The 19,864-nt window shown below is 38.1% G+C and overlaps 2 protein-coding genes across 3 annotated transcripts in view; one reads left to right on the forward strand and one right to left on the reverse strand.

Moving 5' to 3' along the window:
• Positions 1-19,864, forward strand: part of LOC143422353 (uncharacterized) — a 51,264-nt gene that overhangs the window by 23,688 nt on the left and 7,712 nt on the right. The window lies entirely within an intron of this gene.
• Positions 8,161-16,045, reverse strand: Orco (odorant receptor co-receptor). 2 transcript variants are annotated; one of them, XM_076892890.1, is made up of 7 exons: positions 15,750-16,045; positions 15,254-15,508; positions 14,614-14,867; positions 9,851-9,950; positions 9,371-9,475; positions 9,087-9,242; positions 8,161-8,462 (listed from the first exon to the last, which is right to left on the reverse strand). In XM_076892890.1, the coding sequence occupies exons 1-7, from the start codon at positions 16,032-16,034 to the stop codon at positions 8,412-8,414; spliced, it is 1,206 nt and encodes a 401-aa protein (XP_076749005.1). In that variant the 5' UTR covers positions 16,035-16,045; the 3' UTR covers positions 8,161-8,411. The 2 variants fall into 2 exon arrangements, with proteins under 2 accessions (XP_076749005.1, XP_076749006.1); XM_076892891.1 differs by lacking the exon at positions 9,371-9,475.

A 19,864-nucleotide genomic window follows, 5' to 3' on the forward strand; every position in this document is an offset into this window, starting at 1 on the left:
ATGCTTAATATGATGTACTCCAAGTCAGCAGAACTCTATTAAAGCGATCATTAGATCTGCGATACATGATCGAGTCAATAGATCATCCTGAAGTTAGGAGAGTTTCTTTGAAAGGGTATACAGAGTTTAAGCAACCCTCAGTTTATAAGATTATCGTAGGATCCTAGAACAATTTATAAGATTGAGCTGTCCTAGAATTTCAAGACTTAGTAAATTGTTCAACACGTGTTTTGTGATTCAGGAATTATTTTATGTCTTCTTTATCTTTCTTTTCTAAGGAAGCATTGGTTCTGTTCTGATGTTTCGTGGTCCACGGGATTTACAAGTATACTTGAATCGTAGATAGTCCGATAGTGTACCACAACGAAAATAGATCCAGTTACACTGCCCTGTTCCTCTGACATTGTATCGAGTTCCACGAGCGTGGATAGTCCCAATTGAATCCCAGAGGTAACTGCGGCAGCTGAAATAGTCCTCCACGAGTTTACTATGGTTTCCAGCGCGTCCCATAAATTCAACCCGCCCTATATCACGATTCGTGCCTCGAGCGTTTTAAATTCGGCGTCCTTCGTTACTTCATCAACGAGAACTTTTTATTCGCAAATACCACGTGCTCAAATATGGATATACACGAGACGTCATATACATGTCTGTTATTGAAAATATTTGAATATCAGAGAGATTAATGAATATTTTAAAAATGTTGTTCGGAGTTGATACAGTGGTAAAATGGTTATTGTATCGAAGTTTGCAGTTAAAGAGCTGTTAATGATTACTGACGATTACAAGTATCATTGACAAAACTTTAATTAACACGTACATCGCTAATAGCACTAGATACCTTATTAAATGTTACAAACATATAGTCTAAAGTAACGATCTCAAAGTAGTTTCTCAATTTGCGTGGCTGCATGTTCAAGTAAATATTTCTCGTCTAACGTAAAATCGTTGGCCGCAAATTAATTAGATTTTTAATAGAACGTAACATTACTTACGACATTGCTTCTGCGGCGGGAGGCTTCGCCTCCTCCTGCCGCTCGCTGTTTTTGTCCCTATGATTATCGGTGTTTCCCAAGAAGCCTCTCACTAATTGCCCCGTGCGAAAATACTCGAATAAATCTTTGCTTCACTATTATCACTTGAAAACGAATACTCTCACTGGTAAAAAATATATCTCGATCACACTATATATATATATACGTCCATCGCATTTACCCTCGCGTTAAATTCGACGTGGAAATCGAACGCGGCTCGAAAACCCGCGCCCGTCCGCAATTCTAATCACCGCGTATCAATTATTATACCCGTTCAGCTACGATACGAGAGATTTGATTACCCTAATCGCACGGGGGCCCAGCTCGATCCCATCGATTTATTATTGTCAGAGACGAAGAACCGACCAACATCGACGACTGCGTTACTTAAGAGACGGCATTCGTGGCCCTAATTTCGATCGACCCGAAGCCGATACACTCCCAGGAATGATCTCGCATCGTCGTGCACCGGTTATGTAACGCGTGACGGTGATGAACGCGGAGGGATGCCCTCGACATCGTCGCCGATGGCTCGATTTAGGCGGGTCACTTCTCGCACGACGCTTGTGCGATTCCACGGATCGAGCGCGTTCGCTCGCGAACCACACTGTTAACCTATTTACCAGCGACTTGAATCGATGATTGCAGGATCACTCGGCCCCGCGCCGCGTTTCCGTCATCGATTCGCGAGATTCGTACGCCGCTATAAACTCTCTGCGCTACCTACGCTGCCCCGTTAAATTGCTCCGTGGATGCGTGACATAACCGCGAGCCCCGTCGACTGACTCGACCAGTGACGAATCCGTGACGCGCGACGTGATGATGTCGTTCGCGGTCGCGTGGCCCTCTCGATTACGAGATCGTTGGTAACAGGGGTTGGTCGCAGGGGTTGCAACGTCGACCAGCCTCGACGGAGCGCGAATCGAGCGAGTCCACTGGCACGGGGGGCTGCATCTCGTGCCTTTTCATCCGTGGACGTATCTCGCGCGAAACGCGGACACGCTTTACTCGTCGTCCCTTACTCGTCTCGCGACGGAACCAACGCGGACACCTCCCGTTCCTCGACGACGAGGCTCACCGCGCGTTTCGCGACCGCCTGCCCGATCGAGACTCTTGCTCTATCACGAAACGAAAGAACGAGCCGAAAAACGGAGTAACACGCGCAGCATCACGAGAGCACGAGGACAAGCTGTTCAGCCGACGACGATGTCGACCCCTGGACGATCGAAACTACCAACGGAGTCACTCGGATGCTGCGCATGCGAGACGGGCTTCGCGCCAATTCTTTCCGTCACATTGACTCTTGAGTTCATGCTTATTTGCGACCGGGTATTTCTGCTGGATCCACTCTCTTTCTTCTACTCGCGGTTATTATTGTTAATCCAGAGGAATTTCAATAAATTTTCCAGTTCAAATGGGGTGCGATAGTAGTTGGAGCGTTGTGGATGTAGAAGTTTGATCGGGTGCGAGATTCTAATTAAGTTTGCCACTTTGTTGTGTTTGAGGAAGCCTCTTGCGTGAACGTAACGCATCGTTGTTTTAGGTAAGTCTCGCATTTTATTTCCTGGAACTGGTAAAGCTGTTTGCACTTTATGTTTGTATGCTCGTAGTCTCTTGGTGCGTTGAGTCTTAACGATACGGAAGGAAGTGCAGGGTCTTGTAGCTATTTTTTTCCAGCAGAGCAACTTTATTGTCGTGTGTACGATACGTGGCAATTTTCAACGACGCCTTTAACTTCTCGCCATTTGCATTCAATTTTGTTACGAGCCAAATGATACTTGAAATCACCGATTTCACGTCGAGTTTACGTGTAACGTTTCTGAAGAATGATCTACAAACTTAGATAAAACTATGATTCTGTTTCTCGAAGTTTATATTCGTTTATATTTGGTATCTGGAGTGATCAAGCAGTAAGAATTAACGAAATAACGAAAGTAGTGCGAAGAGCATTTGTGCCTCTAGAGTAAACAAGTAGTAAGAGTCAACGCAGTAGCGAGAGTAGTGCAAGTAGTAAGAGTCAACCATTGCTGACTGCTGTAGAATTCGTTCTCAATTAATTCTATAATTTGAACGATTACTAATTATGCGACTGTCTTAGCTACATATTAATGAACTCTAAAACTTCGTTGAATATTAATATTAACGTTAATCGAATATTAATATTAATTATTCTACTTTGAAATAGCAAATATGGTTTGTTTGTAGATCTTGAAGTACATTAGTGCTGTTAAATGAATTATAAAAAATATTTTTAACAATATTTTGGCAAATTAACAGTTTTTATAAAATTTATTTATATAATTCTCACTTTTCTCTCTAAAATGTTCCGAAGGATTTCTAAAACATGAAGGTAACATTTGTTACATTTGATATCCAAGAATAAGCTTTCCAAGGTTCCTCTCTTTGATTCGGGAGTCGTCTCAGATTCATTCATGTTTCCTACGAATTTGTATGCTAAGCAGAGGTATCTATTGTTCGCAATGGAACGCGAGCGACTAAAGGAAGGAAGGATGCTGCAAAAGAGGAAGACCTATTTATCATACGACGAGGCCCAGCCGATCGAAACAGCCTTCCGGTTAAGCCGCTCTCCCATTGAGCCTGCGCATTAAACAATCGCGCCAGGATTTATGTTAAACAAAAGCATCGTATCGATTTACCAGTTTTTTCCCCATTTTTAACTGCTTGTCCCCAAAATGTGACTTTTCTTACTTAAAATGCAAAATATATCGTAAAAAATTATGTGAATATATTCTGCTCAATTAAATTATATAGATAATTATACAGAAAAGATTAAATTATCCATATTTTGTATTTAATTTTTATTTTTTTAGTGTCGTTTAACAATTTATCGTTATACAAATACATCGAATATTATTCGTGGAAACACGAGGAGAAAATGTGCGAGTGAACTTTAAGGAAAGGAAGAATCATTTATCACGGACCAGCAAAGTCTGTAGATGGAGTTTTCTTTTTTTAGTTATCTGGATTCCGACTTGACATCAATCGTAGTTGACACAGTAAGTAAGAAACGAACGTTTCGGTTTTTGAGGCCAGTTCTGTTTTTACAATTACGTCGATGAGTTTTTCTCTTACACGCTCTCTGTCTTAAATGAAGTAAAGTTTTCCAACAACTATTTAATTTTCCAAATTTATTTTCCACTATTTATCATCTTGCAGCTGACTCGGTTCTTTCATACATTTTATAATGATTTTCAACACATACATATTTCCAAACAACCATTACGCGATGATTAATGGTTGTACTTATTAAAATCGTGTGTGTGTGTGTGTGTATGTAGGTATAAAGGATTACTGGACCAGATGATAAATTATTTTATAAGCTATAATAAATTGTTAGCCGAACAATATGAAATTGCATATTTTCAACGTATATTGCACAAGTCATTTTTAATTTATATGTTATTTATAAATATGAGTTATACGAAATATTTTATTGATTTTATGGCAATAATACATAAAATCTTAAATTATTATTCAAATAATACTTTCACGTGTTGCAAAAAAACCTAATTCTCTCACTTCTCATTACTCCACCAATTCTTCTATTAAAAATCCAGATTGTATATTTTCGAAACTCTCTTCCGTTACAAGCACCCGTTGAATTCACACCCCCAGACTCGAACGCGCAGCGTTCCACCCCAGAATATTAGCTGGTTGCAGGTGGTTACAGTTTATCTCGATTAACTATCGTGCAGACGTTTCTCCATTCCGGATTGTGCGATCTAAAATCTGGAAATCTCTGCCACGGACGTATCCGATTGCATGGCAGGAAAGAAAATTCGCATGTACACGGATGTATCGCATGGCAGAAAGAAAATTCGAGATACACCCTTATCGTCGACACGATTATTTGCATATGAAGCCATACGAGGATTCTATTTTCCCTTAGCGTTATACCGTCACTTTCGCAAATCATTTTCGGGCGGTAAGTTCATTAGCCTGCGGCAGACAGAGATGAATCGCGTTTGAGGCACGTGGCGAGAAAGTCAAACGGGAGTAAATACGTGCCTGAATGGCGGAACGTTGAAAGCAGAAGGTTCAGATTTGCGGATGGAAAGATTGAGAATGAAGAATTTAGATTTCACGTACAAATTTGGTAGCCTGATAAAAGATTTAGACCAGAGAGATGGACGCTGGAAAGTTTTAAATTTTAGACAGTAATTTAGAGATGAAGGAATTAAAGTCTAAGTTGCAATTTGGTGGTAAAAGATTCAGATTTTTGAGATATGATTTTAGAAGTTTTGATAATTTAAAAACGAGAGGTTTATACTTTGGCTAGAAATTGGGTGTTAATTGTAATCATTAATTTAGAGTTACAATCTTTTTAAAAATTTAGAACATAATGTTAAAAAAGTTGTGGATGAAAATTTGTTAGACTCTCAGTAATCGATATTCCACAGGGAAAGAAGTTTAATTTGAAGAAAGAGTTTATCGCATCAGTTGCAAAAGTTTCATTTCGTATAATTTATGGTTAACACGATTTAAAGAGGACAGGGATGGTTTGAGAGGAAGCAACGAGCGTGTAGAACATTTTATAAGACAAATATATTGTAGTTTTACATAGAGAGAAACCATTTATAATACTGACGATTCAATTCACAATATTACAGTACTAATGTTCATGCTAATTAAATGCATTCAGTAACATCGCATATTGCCTATCATTATACGTGGGAATAATTATTACGCAGCTGCGAGTAAAAGAAAACTTTTCGTTAAAATTACCACTGCGAAATTACCTTTATTTTTAATTAAAATTAAGCTAAATTTATTAAAATTGCGATAAAATTATTACGTTTGTCGTAAATTACAGTATAGAACGTAGGAAAAAAATTATTTTCTCGTTTAACTCGTCGTGTAATATGAAAAATCTGTGGTGGAACGTTTTTATATTTTGTAAATTAACGGCGGAGAGGAATTGCCGTGCACGAGTGGATGAAATTATCTTAAACTCTACGAAGAACAACGTTGCAACGTTAAAGTTCATAGAAAACTGTAGTAGACACATCGAAGTACTAAATTGTAAAAATTGAGGTACAAGTTATATATAAATATAATTTAATTATTAGTTTTAATAGTACTTGTTTAAAAAGATATTGCACTGGTCGGAAATTTTTAAGACACACGTTATCAATACGAGGAACAGATTTTTTGGTGAAACTCAACTTACATATTTCCTCATTCAGTAAATTCGTTAGAAAAAACCATAAAACTCTAATTAATTTAATACTATAACAATTTTTCGTATCTTTTTGAGAGAAACAAATGTCACTTTGCATAAATCACCAGAAATTTATAATTAAAATTTAAAATAAATTAGTCGTATATTGAAAAGAGGGAGGGGATTGCATTCATAGTAATGTTCATAACATTAGTGTATCTATTTACATGTTATATATATATAATAAAAGTATTTTGTTATTTTTATAAAATTACGTCAGAAATTTAAGATGCAAGTCTCGATTATTGTTTAATAATTCAGACAAAGTGTATTTGTAAAAAATTGGATCGTAGCGTTATCTTATGGGTTCCTTGCATCTTTATCCTTCCTCAGTAAAATACATCCTCGCCATCACATCACAGTATATTGTACAAGATTACTTTCAGCGTAATGTTTCCCATTTGATATTTTTCATAAGCATTAGGTGCGGTTTATTTAAAGCTAGCCTATTTAAAAGTTATTATATCGTATTTATAAGTATTATGTTTTAATTTCAGTTTAAAATACGTAAATGCTAATCAAAATTTCTTATCAATTTCCTTCACGATTTTTGGTTGATTCCTAACAGTGTTTATATATCTGGAAATTAATTCTTTGAAAATACCAATCGATATCATCAATCTTCTTTGTAATTAAATTCTTATTACAGATTATCTATTGACTTAAAAAAAATCAAATGAATTATGAAATTTATATAAATATATACATTATACGTAATAATTAAAAGTAATACGTTTTCGAAGAATTAATTTCCGTAAAAAGTGTTACTTTTTCACGATCTTAGCTGAGCACAATCACTACTTTACCTTTGAATTTATCATATTGCAATTGTTCGTTTCAGATTATTATAACCAATTGATAAGCCCTGGTATTCGTCGTTTAGATCTGGATTACGTACCAACTGCCGTGTTATCATCGCAAATTAAAAAATGTGGAATACGAATTAGAAATTCGGATATATACAAGTAATTAAAATTATTACGTACTGCTTTGATTAAGAATAATAGAATAGACAGGTAAACTTGCAGGGTACATCGTAGCCCTGTATTAAAATTCCAATAATTTTAATTGGACCGCGTTCTGCAGAAAAGGACTGGTCCACTCGCAAACGGAACTGAAAGAAATGACTTTGAAGTTGCAATTAATTCTGTAATTGAACAAAACCACTGTCAAATCTTAGTGCATCTCTCGTTCTACATTACATAGCCTGGGATACATTGTTTCTAGCCTTAATTTTTTGAAATGGTTCCCTATAAAACAGATGTTCCACTCTACTTTTAAAAAGAAGAAAACTTCTTCAGATAAAAATTGTTTCTTCGTACTGTTATCAGTATAAAATGTCTAGGAATTGATTATAGTCACGCTTGAAGTTTTTTACTTTTGCAAGCTAGGTTTCTTCTGCAAAACTCAGTGCAATTATAACATTCATTGCGATTAATGTAGTGCAGTGATCAAGGCTATTTATCGATTCTCCTTAGAGCAGAAGAAAAGTTGGGATATTCTTTTAGTCCGACGGTAGCAGCGCAACTTTTATGGCACGATAACTTCTGTGTAGTAATCCAGCGTTAAAGAAGAAATATCGGGCGATCGACTTTGCGCCAAAGAACTTTGATCTTTTTACCGATACATTACGTCTGACTTTTTACTTCTTAAATTTGCTACTTTCTGCCCTTTTCCTTGCATTATGAGTCCGTTCATTTATTTCAGTCTTTCACGTCAAACATACATTCAGTTGTTTCTGAATCCTTTTCTTCTACCAAGCGATAAAAAGGCACTTTAGCGATAGCTCAGCTTCCAACTACATTTCTTATTACTATAATTTCTGCTCAGAGTATCCTCCATCTTTAAACAGTTCTCGCTCAAGGGGTGCGTACAATCGATTGATACGTTACGTAAAAATTTGTCTTCACATTCGATCAGACACGTTGCAATTATGTTTCTGTAGTTCCTGAAAAGCAACTGAAGACGAAAGGATACTCCCTGTCAGAGATTCTAATCTTAAATTGTCCTGCAGTCACAGTTCCCAGCTGAATCCACGCGATAACCTTACATCTCCTCGCGAAAACGTAACAGAACACGAAGAATGGAATTCGTGGTTGGTAATTTCGATCACGCGTACTAGCAACCCTCACCGTTCACTTCAGTTGCACTAACACCATGAAGTAGGTGACCATAGCTCCCAGGACCTGTACAATTCGAAATGTCCATTAATAAAACACTACAACCAACAATTTCAAGAGCAAAGTTTGAAATTCAATTTCGTGGTACTAGGATTATTGTCTACGCTTTGTTAAGCAACTTTAGAGACACACAGTGTCGTATCGAAGCTCTCGCCTATAACAGATGGACGTTGAAGTAACTTTTAAACCACTGCACAAGTTTTCGTTCTGGAATGGTTAGCATCGCTATCATCGTTTCTATTTCAGATCGAATTTAGGGTAAAATTCGATCTTTGACTGAAGGAATTTTATTCCATAACATTGGATACTTTGACAAATATATTATTCAATAATAATAATATATATGTTATATTATTGAATAATATATTATTCAACAGTATCATATCGAAGCTTTCGTCTATAACAGATGGATGTTGAAGTAACTTTTAAACCACTGCACAAGTTTTCGTTCTGGAATGGTTAGCATCACTATCATCGTTTCTATTTCAGATCGAATTTAGGGTAAAATTCGATCTTTGACTGAAGGAATTTTATTCCATAACATTGGATACTTTGACAAATATATTATTCAATAATAATAATATATATGTGATATTATTGAATAATATATTATTCAATAAAAGTAATTACCGAGGCAAACAGATCCAGAGAGACGGTGAAGAACTTCGCCCCTGAAATGGACATCGCCTTCTGACACTGTTGACACACGATTTGTACGAATGTTTTGGCCTCTTCCGATCCGTCGTACCAATGACAAGAGTAGGCGGCTTCCATCACTGATGAACTCTGTGCATGCAATACGTATAGAAAATAAGTATCGAGAAATTTGATGAATATTTGAGAAAATTCTAGAATTTAAGAGAAAGAGTACAAGTCTCAAGGGGTGTACATAGCGGTTATATTTAGAAGCGTACCTCTTCAATGAGACGATTTCCGAATATACAGAGCATGAAGACCTGCCCCAGAGAGTACAGCAAATATCCAATTACCGATGCTGCGTATGTATCAACAGCATGAACCTACAGCAAACATAAACGTTTCACTTCTACCGCTATCGGAGTTCTACGTGCATTTTCCAGGCTTCCAGCCGTCCAGAAGAATTCTTAATTAACCCTTTAACCGCTGGTATTTTTAGCACAGCAAGAAAAATAATATAAAAATAATTACACACATTCCAATTTGATATTACTAAAGTGATATTCTATCTTAAAAGATTTTTGTGGTATACAAACCACAGCCTCTATTTTACATTAGCAAAAGTTAATATGTTGTTCATATATCGCACCTGCGGTTAAAGGGCTGAAATAAAATTTTCTAATTTTACGTTAAATTCGTATTCGTATTTCGTGGGTGCGTAATGAAACGAAAAATTGATTTGAAATTTATTGTGGTACCTTCGTTGCTTGATAGGCAAGTAGGGTTAACGTGATGGTGGTGGTTAACATGTGCAGCAGTAGAGCAACACCGTAAGCGTCTCCAACTGCAGTTACCAATCTAGAAAGTAACAATAATTTCAATAATTTTAGTAATGTACGTACGTACACGAATTGTGCGCAATCCCAGACAGAATATGAGATATAACAGTTTCATTCTTGCTGATCAATGACTGTACAATGTACGTATTGCCAGCTTGCAGTCCTCGTTAAATCCTAAAACCCCCGAAGTACGACAAACCCCATCTGTTAGTAAGCCCCCTGTGGCTGTGATGTAACAAAGTTTTAATTTAACCCAGTTCGCTAGATGAACGCATTTAGCCAGGTGGTTAGAGTTTATGATTCAACAATTTCTCTCTCACCCTTCTTGCCTCTCTTCTCTTCCACCCCCAGCCCCTCGCTTCTCCCCTGTTTCTCCATCTTCTCTTTTACTGTTTAAATAATATATTCGCTGGCGCGTTGTTGAGATAGCTCTATCTAGCTTGAGAAATCGATATCTTGAAGTGTATTAAAGGGGTAGAATAAGACGTAGCTCAACGGTTACTCGATTTACTATTTCCTTAGTACCACGTGTCGATGTATCCGTGATACATTGTGGTCATCCTTCTCGCTGTAAGTCGAGAGTGCTTTGCTTCGCAGAACTCTGTTTTTCCTCCCTTATTTTAATTACAACCCGTATAAAGTTTCGATCTGACATTGCGAATATTCGGATTAAAGAAAGAATGATCGCCTTGATTTCTTCCAAGTCGTTCTCTTCTTCTCGCGTCAGATTAATTGCATTTCTTCGTTTCGCGAAGCAAACAAAACCACTGCCACTTTGCAGTATTTCCAAATATTAGGAAGAGGCGAAGAGAAATCCATGGAACGAATATTTTCAAGCAGTTCTGAATGTTAACCAGTTAACTGCGTTCGACGTGTACACACGTCGAACCAAAACTTTATTTTGTCGCGATTGGCGAGTATAATTATGATTGTCTTGTCAAATAAAAACGTTCCTCGTTTTACTTTTCTCATGAGATGTGTAATAGAAGGATTCCCCTGCGCTTGACGCGTATTCTCGTCGTTGCTCGATTTTAATTGCGCGCTTTGTAGACGATTTCTAAAACTAAATTCCGCAGTTCACTGGTTAATCGCGCGAAGAATCTGCCGCTTTGAGATGTCAGTCAGGAGGCAACAGGTTTTCGTGCGTTTTTCCGCGACAGAGGATCCGGCGATGGCGGTCGAAGGGCAAACGACTGTCCAGGACTGTGCGAGGGCCCCGTGAAAACGTGTACATACACGTGTCAGACACGTATTGCGGTGCACACGTGAACTCGAGCCAACCGTGCAACCCCTGAATTGTCCAATAAATTGCCAAGTCCGCGCGGTACGTCCCCAGTTGCGGTCAATATCGCGCTCTCTTAGAATAAATACTTCACCACCGTGGGAATACACGCATCCCCTCTGTTTCTCCTCTGTCGAAGAATCTATAGGGAGCCAGCCGTTCCGTTTCTTCGTTTTCTTTCAAAACTTTCTTCGCGGACGCTCGACTGTGTTGTTGCCTCTCCGCTTCGGAGGATCCCCGCGTTTTAAAAGCCCGGAAACGCTTCTTTCCAGCCGTCGCCGGGTTATTCCTGAACCTCTAAACGTCTCGACACAGCTGGTGTTTCAAATATTTGTCTCTCAATGCCTCCAATTTCTGTATTTCGATATTACCATTAGTTTTCCATCTGTTTATTTTATTGCAGTTCATTGTGCATCGCGAGGTGCGTCCGATTTTCTCCTCTTCGATTGTAAATGACAAAGTACGAGATATTTCTGTTGTAATAAGGAAATTGTTATAATTGTAATAGTGAAAAATTAGCGGGTAATAAGATGGAAGAATTATGCAAGCGAAAGGATATAAATTTGCTTGTTTTATGAAAGCATTTTATAGGTAAAGGGAGGAATTAATTTAGAAGAATTTACGTAATGAGCGCCAGTAATTCGACGGAATTTATTTCTCCATTAAAGTATATTGACACACGAAATTAACTAAATGGGATCACTCGGATGCTGAAGAACGAGCTTCTCCATGAAATATTCGAGGATGAAGTTTTACGTTCGATTAATTATGAAAGTTCATTATTACGCGAAATTGGTCCAATCGAATGTAATCGCTGCTGTTTGGACCGCGATCACTCCGTTGTGTAATTTTGTAAATTTAATTTTCGAATCGAATCAGCGAGAACAGAATCGTCTGGAACGTTTTGCAACGCGTTTATCGACGTTTGCAACATGTCGAATACGTTTTACACGCGATATGTGCTTCTGTAGAAGATTGTGTCAGACAAAAGGAAACGTTGAGTAAACAGAATATTGATTTTACATTCGCGTATATACAACCACGGAGAAAAATTCTGTGGCTGAATTATTCATTCATTCATAACGTGCAGTCTACGTGAATGTACTTTTGAAAATTGTGGCAGACGAAGAGGGATGCCGGATGAATTTGTCAATGAAATGATCAAAGAGGCTTGAAATTAAATATGCATAATTTCGTTATCTCCGTTTCTTAAAAATTTTTTTAATCAAATTTCTAGCCAAGAAGTTAAAAACAGACACAAGAGACAGACGTAAAAGACAGACATAAGTAATAAAGTCTATTTTAAAATATCGATAGCAAAGGTTTATTAAAATAAAGGAATAGCAAAAATATTATATATGATTGTAACTCGAAATTTTTAGTGGTACTATTATAAACACGAATCCATAATAGCTATAAATAATATTATTAATAAAAGGCATTTCTAATTTGCAATCGCATAAATTAATATTTTTATTATTCCTTTATTTTAATATGGTTCTCCTATCGATATTCTATAAAAAATGATAATCTATTCTGACTCTTGGGGTTAATTAAAATCGTAATTTACAATTCAATTTCGTGTACTCTCGTTGAATGAGGAATGCAGTTGGTAACTAGAGGTCATGTAGTTAAAGATGCATGTGTAGACATGTGCACTTGCAATTAATATATCCGTGTTTTAATTCGTGTACTTTTTAATGTATAGGTACTGAAATGCAAGAGTACACGTGTATCGAAATATACGGCTACACGTGTATATTTACTATACTCACATTTCATTTCGCATGATTATTAATGTATAAGAAAAGCTACGAATATTTAACCAAATACACTTAGCCAATTAAATCGCACGATTTAATCAAACGTGCACGCGTGTAATTAAAAAGCTCTTTTTATTAAATTCAAGAAAAGAAACCATGCAACAAATATCTTTCGTGTTACGAGTAGACATTAGGATGATTCATAGTACCCGTTACATTTATTTCTTTTTACTCGTTGTGTTCACACAGAATCATCCCCTTCGCGTAAGAAAATATATTGCCTTCCGCATCACACCGTGGACATTAAATTAAAATCTTTCATCACCTTTTCTATGCTTTCCATAGTAAAGAAATACAAATATGAAGAACAAGAATAATTTTGAAGAATACACAGTTTAACCATTTTTAATATCTCCAGCTATTTTATACTCATATCATTGCTTTCCATCAATCTCCTCATCACACCGTGGACATTAAATTAAAATCTTTCATCACCTTCTCTATGCTTTCCACAGTAAAAGAATTCAAATACGAAGAACAAGAACAATTTTGAAGAATACACAGTTTAACCATTTTTAATATCTCCAGCTATTCTATCCTTACATCATTGCTTTCCATCGATCTCCTCATCGAGAAGAATTCGAGGGGCAAGAATATTTTCCATTTTCTCTTAAATCGATTCTCTTATCAATTTCTTATCGATTTTCTTGCAGTTTTCACCGATTTTCACGACAGAAACGGTTTAATGGAGGATCGAGTTAACTGGCATCGCTCGCAACGAGTTGGCGCGACTTTATTTGTTCACTTGACGCAGTGATTATTATCCTAATGGAAGTCTCTCGTTGTTAGAACCGCGAATGTGAAAGGTTTCCTCATTGTCGGCGTGGATTACGTTTCCGTGTAGCGGTCGACTCGAGATGAGAATCGAAATGGGAAACTGGGTTATACCGGGGGTTGTCAAGAAGCTGACGAACTTCAGGATTACGCCCCGCGACGTAATTTAACTTCGTCGTGGAAATTTCATTTTCAGCCGCGGGAAAAACGTCCATTGTTTTGGAACGTATCACTGTCACCAATTCCGGGCTATTTTTTCGCGACACGCGATAATAGAATTCCGCTCTGCGGATTCCAGTCGCATTTCGCTCGCTTCTGCGACCAGGGAAAAATTTGCAAACGGAAATTTTTATTCTTTAGACATTCCGTGACACGCGCACCATCGATGGTACCCGCTGAGATATTTATTTAATTCGCTGAAAACTTATATTTTGTAACAAATTTATGTCTGTAGAATATATTTCCAGTAAAAGAATGTGATATACCACAGGACACTTATGCTGAATGATGATGTAATGAAATATCGTGTGAAAATATATAAAATAACAATTTTTAGTCGAAACATGAAATTGAAAATCGCTTAATTGAAAAATCGAGTGAAAACAGCTTAGCACAGAACGCGTTAAATTATCATCTTTGAAAAAGTATTACTTAGACATTGTATTTTCGTCCATCAAAAAGTTGCTTCGAACTACATTTTTGTACGAAGAAGCATTTCGTGTAAAGTGAAAGAAAAGATAACAGCAAGATAATAAACGAGAACAGAAATCGAAAAAATGGTGTATGTACAGATGTGTGCTTACCTGACGATGTGTTTGTGCCTCTCGACCCAGTATTTAATGGCGCTCCGGACCAGCATCTCCTGTTTCTTCGTCAGACCATTAGGACCGACACCACCGTTGAAGGTCATTCCAGCAGTTGGTCGAAAGGTGGCTGTGAAATCTGTTCTATTGTTGTATATTCCACGGAGATCCATGTCCAACATGTTCTCGCCTGGTGGCGGAGGCGTTGGCGGTGGCGGTGGCTCGTTTTCCCTCACGTGCTCCGCGCTACCAGCCTGGAGAACAAATTGCCAATCGAAGATACGATCGAGACGTGTTTCGAGACGCGTTTCCACGATTTTATCAGTGTTTACGATCGTCTTCCTTTTAACCACATCGTGCAAATCTATCGTTCGTATCTCAGTGTCATTTGATGACACGCGAGTAACGATTTCTTTCGCTTCTAACAAAATTTAATCAGTGTGTACGATCGTCTTCCTTTTAACCACATCGCGCAAATCTATCGTTCGTATCTCAGCGTCATTTGATGACAGGCGAGTAACGATATCTTTCGTTTCTAACAAAATTTATAGAATTTATTTTCCGACACTCGTTGACAACAGTCGTTTCTGATTTTTATTTTTTCTATTTGCTTAATTGGATAATAGTCAGTGGGATTTACCTTGAACAAATCTCCGCTGTTGGGTACAACAGTGTCCAACGTGGCGCTGAATTCCATCAACGGCTTCATAATGTTCTTCAGATGCTGAATTTGCTCGCACGCGAACAAAAGCCACGAGCAGAACAGCACGTCCAGGAGATTCGCGTCCGCCATGCAGAATATCAGCCAGTAGAATTGGAATATAAGCGTGAAAACGTGCGCCATCCCGTGGCTTGGGTCGTATGGGTACCAGGAACGCACCATCAGCCTTGGTATCTAAATCGAAGCCACGTTCGCGATCAAAATTACCACATAAATATCCATCGTATCGCGCATTTAATATTATCTAAATACATCTAAATAACAACACGAACAACTAGTTAACTCTAAGCTTACTTATTTTCACGAATCATATTTCGTTTGCTCAAAGAAACAACTCACTTTGATCGAGAAAATAATTATTTAAAAATTAGATATGCAAATTTCATTGGCAATTTTCCGTCAGCCTTGCAATTACCTCGACGAGTGTCGTCTCGTTGGTCTCAGGATCGACGACCTTCTTCACAGAGTCACCGATGAACGTCAGAGTGGTCCAAGAAATGGCGGACAGCACCGTGGTCCCCATCACGGCTAACAACAGTATTCTCATCTTCTTCACGGCTATTTGATGGTAACGAGCGTTGCTCTCAGCGAACAGAGGATGACTGTTCGGATTATTCCAGATGCCGAGCGTTCTGTAGAACAGTTTGCTCCTGACCGCGAAGTAAATGAGCTTGACCACGCTGTGCGTGAAGAACAGCATCGTGATCGTGTTCGCAGTCAGATCGTCCACGTCGTCGCTCTCCAGCATCAGGTTTATGCCGCAGAACGCGAACTGCATCAGCATCAGGATCAAATGGACCTGAGGATCGAGGAGGTTTAATTAGCATTCCTCTTGTTTCGTTCATTCTCGAGCTGCTGGAAAAACTTACACGTCGAATACACTGATCAAACTTTAGATTTCTGTGTTTTAATATTAATTTATTCTCGAGTTTGGCAAATTTTCTCGCCTCTACTTACGACACAGTAGATTTTATGCAGGTGCTTCGTTCCACTGTCGCTGTAATAATTGAACATGAAGTGCCCGCTGGCTTTCATCAGCCGTATATTGGGCATCAAGTCTGCGACTAGCCCCTGTTGCTTGAACTTCATCATCTGTAGTGAATAAAATAAAAGAAGAGCACATAGCTCGTCACTATTTTATCGATAATTGTATATTAAAATACAGTCTTGATCAAAGAATCCGTCAAGAAGGCTACTTTTCGATAATTATTATTTTGTATTGGCGATTTGGAGGAAAAGGAGAAAATATTACGAGAAATATCATTTTAGGAATAAAAAAACCTAAAAGGTTGTGGAAAGTATTTACTATTATAATAGTAATTGCCAATTACATTGTCTTTCTTCAACCTGAACGTTCTGTAATAGATTTATGTAAATATTCGTTATTGTAAACTATTAAGTGAAAGTCAAAGCAGGGACTCTAAGCTTTCAACATGGTCGTTTGCTGCCTAAATAATGCATATTCGTTCAAACTTTCTCGACCATTCTGGCGAACTTAACATAATTATACGTGTTACGTACAAAAAGTGTGGAAGTTCTCGATCAATTTAAATACAAAGCAGTGAATATTGCTATTACAAATACTTGTCATCAAATGCGTGCAATTTTCAGTTATTTTAGTAACAAGTTAATGATTGAACCCAGGAAGGTCGTAGATGATTCGATAGTAGATGTGTATCGTAGTTTCTGCCCTTGATGCATAATTAATGAGCGGCGTATTTAATTTGGCGTGCTTTGTAATGGAGTTATAGTCTGTAATTTAATAACTGCGAGTTTATAAGCTTCAAGTAAGATTACGCAATTCCTAAACTATGAAATGAACAATCTTTTATTTGGCATTTTTGTGAATGAATTTCTTTAGAAATAAATCATTCCATTTTGCATTATCTTTTACGGATATATTAAATATAGACGCTTTTAGGACGCTAATAAATTCATATTTTCATAAATCCAACTCAAAGAGTGAAGAGCACGTAAATAGATATATACTTCATCCTCTAAATGCTATAATTTGGCATAATTTAGCAGAATTTGTTCATATTTTTGTACATATTATGTACTGCCTGTATTTATTTGTATATTTTATATCCCATAAATGTATAAATATTTGTAGTATACATATTATAACTCATCCTCAGTGAATACAAGTGATACAACCATGAACAGTAACTGTCTCGCGGGACTCACACCTGCTTCTTCAACAAGTTGCGAAAGCGTTTGCCTAGCAAGTGGAATACCCACAAATAACTGTGTTTTCTGGTCGCACTGACTTCTTTGGGGTCACAAACAGCCTCGAACGAAACCACAGGTAATATAAATTGCTTGCTGATCGCACGCAAACAGCTGCGAACCCTATTATTCTGTAATTTACTGAAACCAAATATTTGATGATTGGAAGTCAAATGATTTACTACTGATGAATATCTTTAAAATCTAATTGGTCCTACGAATATACAATTCTCTCCTACTTGATTACAATTCTAAGATATTCTTCTCACTGACACGTGCGCTCAAACGTTCGATCGCTGACGCGCGATTACTCGAAAACCTGACTCGAATCACTGTTCGATCCAAAAACGAGCTGGAGAACGTGTCTCACCTTGAGGCGGGTGCGTGGTCACGCGGTTCAAATCCACGATGAAACGCGAACTCCGCGCGAGTCCGCCGTGAATAATCGCGAGGAGGAACAGCGCGCGTTCGTCGACGATCACTGAGACGGTGGTGGAAAAAGCGGCTCGCCCCGAGCGAGGGGTTCGTTTCTTCTTTTCTTGCCACCCCCTGGCGAGCCGCCACCTGTCGCCCAGGTGGAACATCCCCCCTCTTTGACTAGAAGGGGCACCAAACGTGGACCAATCGCCGCGAGGGCACCCTGGGCGCAGACGTCCCCGGACCTCGCTGTGGCCATGTTGTTTCCTGTACCGTCGACACGGAGCTTCGTAATCGTATCAATTATTCAGATTTCGACGACTCGAACCGCCAACGTCGGGGCGAAGCCAGCCAAGGGTTACGTGCTCCGCGACCTATAAGAAGGTCTCGAACGCGTTTGTTCTAGAAACGTTGCACGCGTTCCTACGATTCCCGTGAACTCGTGGCGGAAACGTTTCTTCCTGCCAATTGAGGCCCTTGCTTTGACTCTTTCGAGAGTCGATTCTTGTGGGAGATGATTTATTTGAGTTACAGAAGTGATACGCAGAGAGAAACGTTTCCTCTTACCAATTGAGGCCCTTGCTTTGACTCTTTCGAGAGTCGATTCTTGTGGAAGATGACTTGTTTGAGTTACAGAAGTGATACGCAGAGAGAAACGTTTCTTCTTACCAATTGAGGCCCTTGCTTTGACTCTTTCGAGAGTCGATTCTTGTGGAAGATGATTTATTTGAGTTACAGAAGTGATACGCAGAGAGAAACGTTTCTTCTTACCAATTGAGGCCCTTGCTTTGACTCTTTCGAGAGTCGATTCTTGTGGAAGATGACTTATTTGAGTTACAGAAGTGATACGCAGAGAGAAACGTTTCTTCTTACCAATTGAGGCCCTTGCTTTGACTCTTTCGAGAGTCGATTCTTGTGGAAGATGATTTATTTGAGTTACAGAAGTGATACGCAGAGAGAAACGTTTCTTCTTACCAATTGAGGCCCTTGCTTTGACTCTTTCGAGAGTCGATTCTTGTGGGAGATGATTTGTTTGAGTAGCAAAAGTGACACGCAAAGAGATACATTTCTTCCCTTCAATTGAGGCGCTAGTCAACCCTTTTGAGAGTTGGTTGTTACAAAAGATAATTTATTTGAGTCGTAGAACTGATACGCAGAGAGAAATATTTCTTCTTTTACCAAGTGAGACCATCGTTGACTCTTTTGAGAGTTGATTCTTGCAGAAGATGTATTATTCAAGCAGCATAAGCGACATGCAGAGAGATACGTGAAAGAAATCGAGTTATAGAGAGGAATTGAGATTTGGGGATGAGGGTTGATTGATTTTTGTGTTTTAAATGGTGGGTTCGTATAGAAATTGATTATTTTGATTATACTGATTCTGATTAGAAATATATAGTTCTTTTCTTGTTTAATTGACTCTTTCAACTCGTTACTTTTGCTGGGAAAGATGATTCTTCTGGAAATTGGGGGTGGATTGTTTGAAATGCTTTTGTTTCGTGTATTTCAGGAGTTCTATATATTTTATATTTTTCTGATGTTTGATATCATTTACAACGTTGGCATTAAATTCTTTCAACGGAGTTAAAGTCGATGAAATAGTACATTCTCGCAGGGTTGTTGCTGGAAAACATGGTTCGATGACGAATATTGAAACATTTCCTGCTATAGACTGCGGATAGTCTGTTTATTTCATCGATACAAAGAAAACTTGCACGATAATGTGTGCAGTAGAGTATTTACTAAATTACGAGGCTATTTATTATTGCTTTTGGCAGATTTTTGCTTATTCGTGTTGAATAAAATGTATTTTCCAACTGCGTTTGCTTAGTCTCAAAAGTGGAGCCGCATATTTCTTCTATTCGCCAGAATCGATGGTATAAT

Source organism: Xylocopa sonorina, chromosome 3, assembly GCF_050948175.1.
Source record: "Xylocopa sonorina isolate GNS202 chromosome 3, iyXylSono1_principal, whole genome shotgun sequence".
In the NCBI taxonomy this organism is placed as follows: domain Eukaryota; kingdom Metazoa; phylum Arthropoda; class Insecta; order Hymenoptera; family Apidae; genus Xylocopa; species Xylocopa sonorina.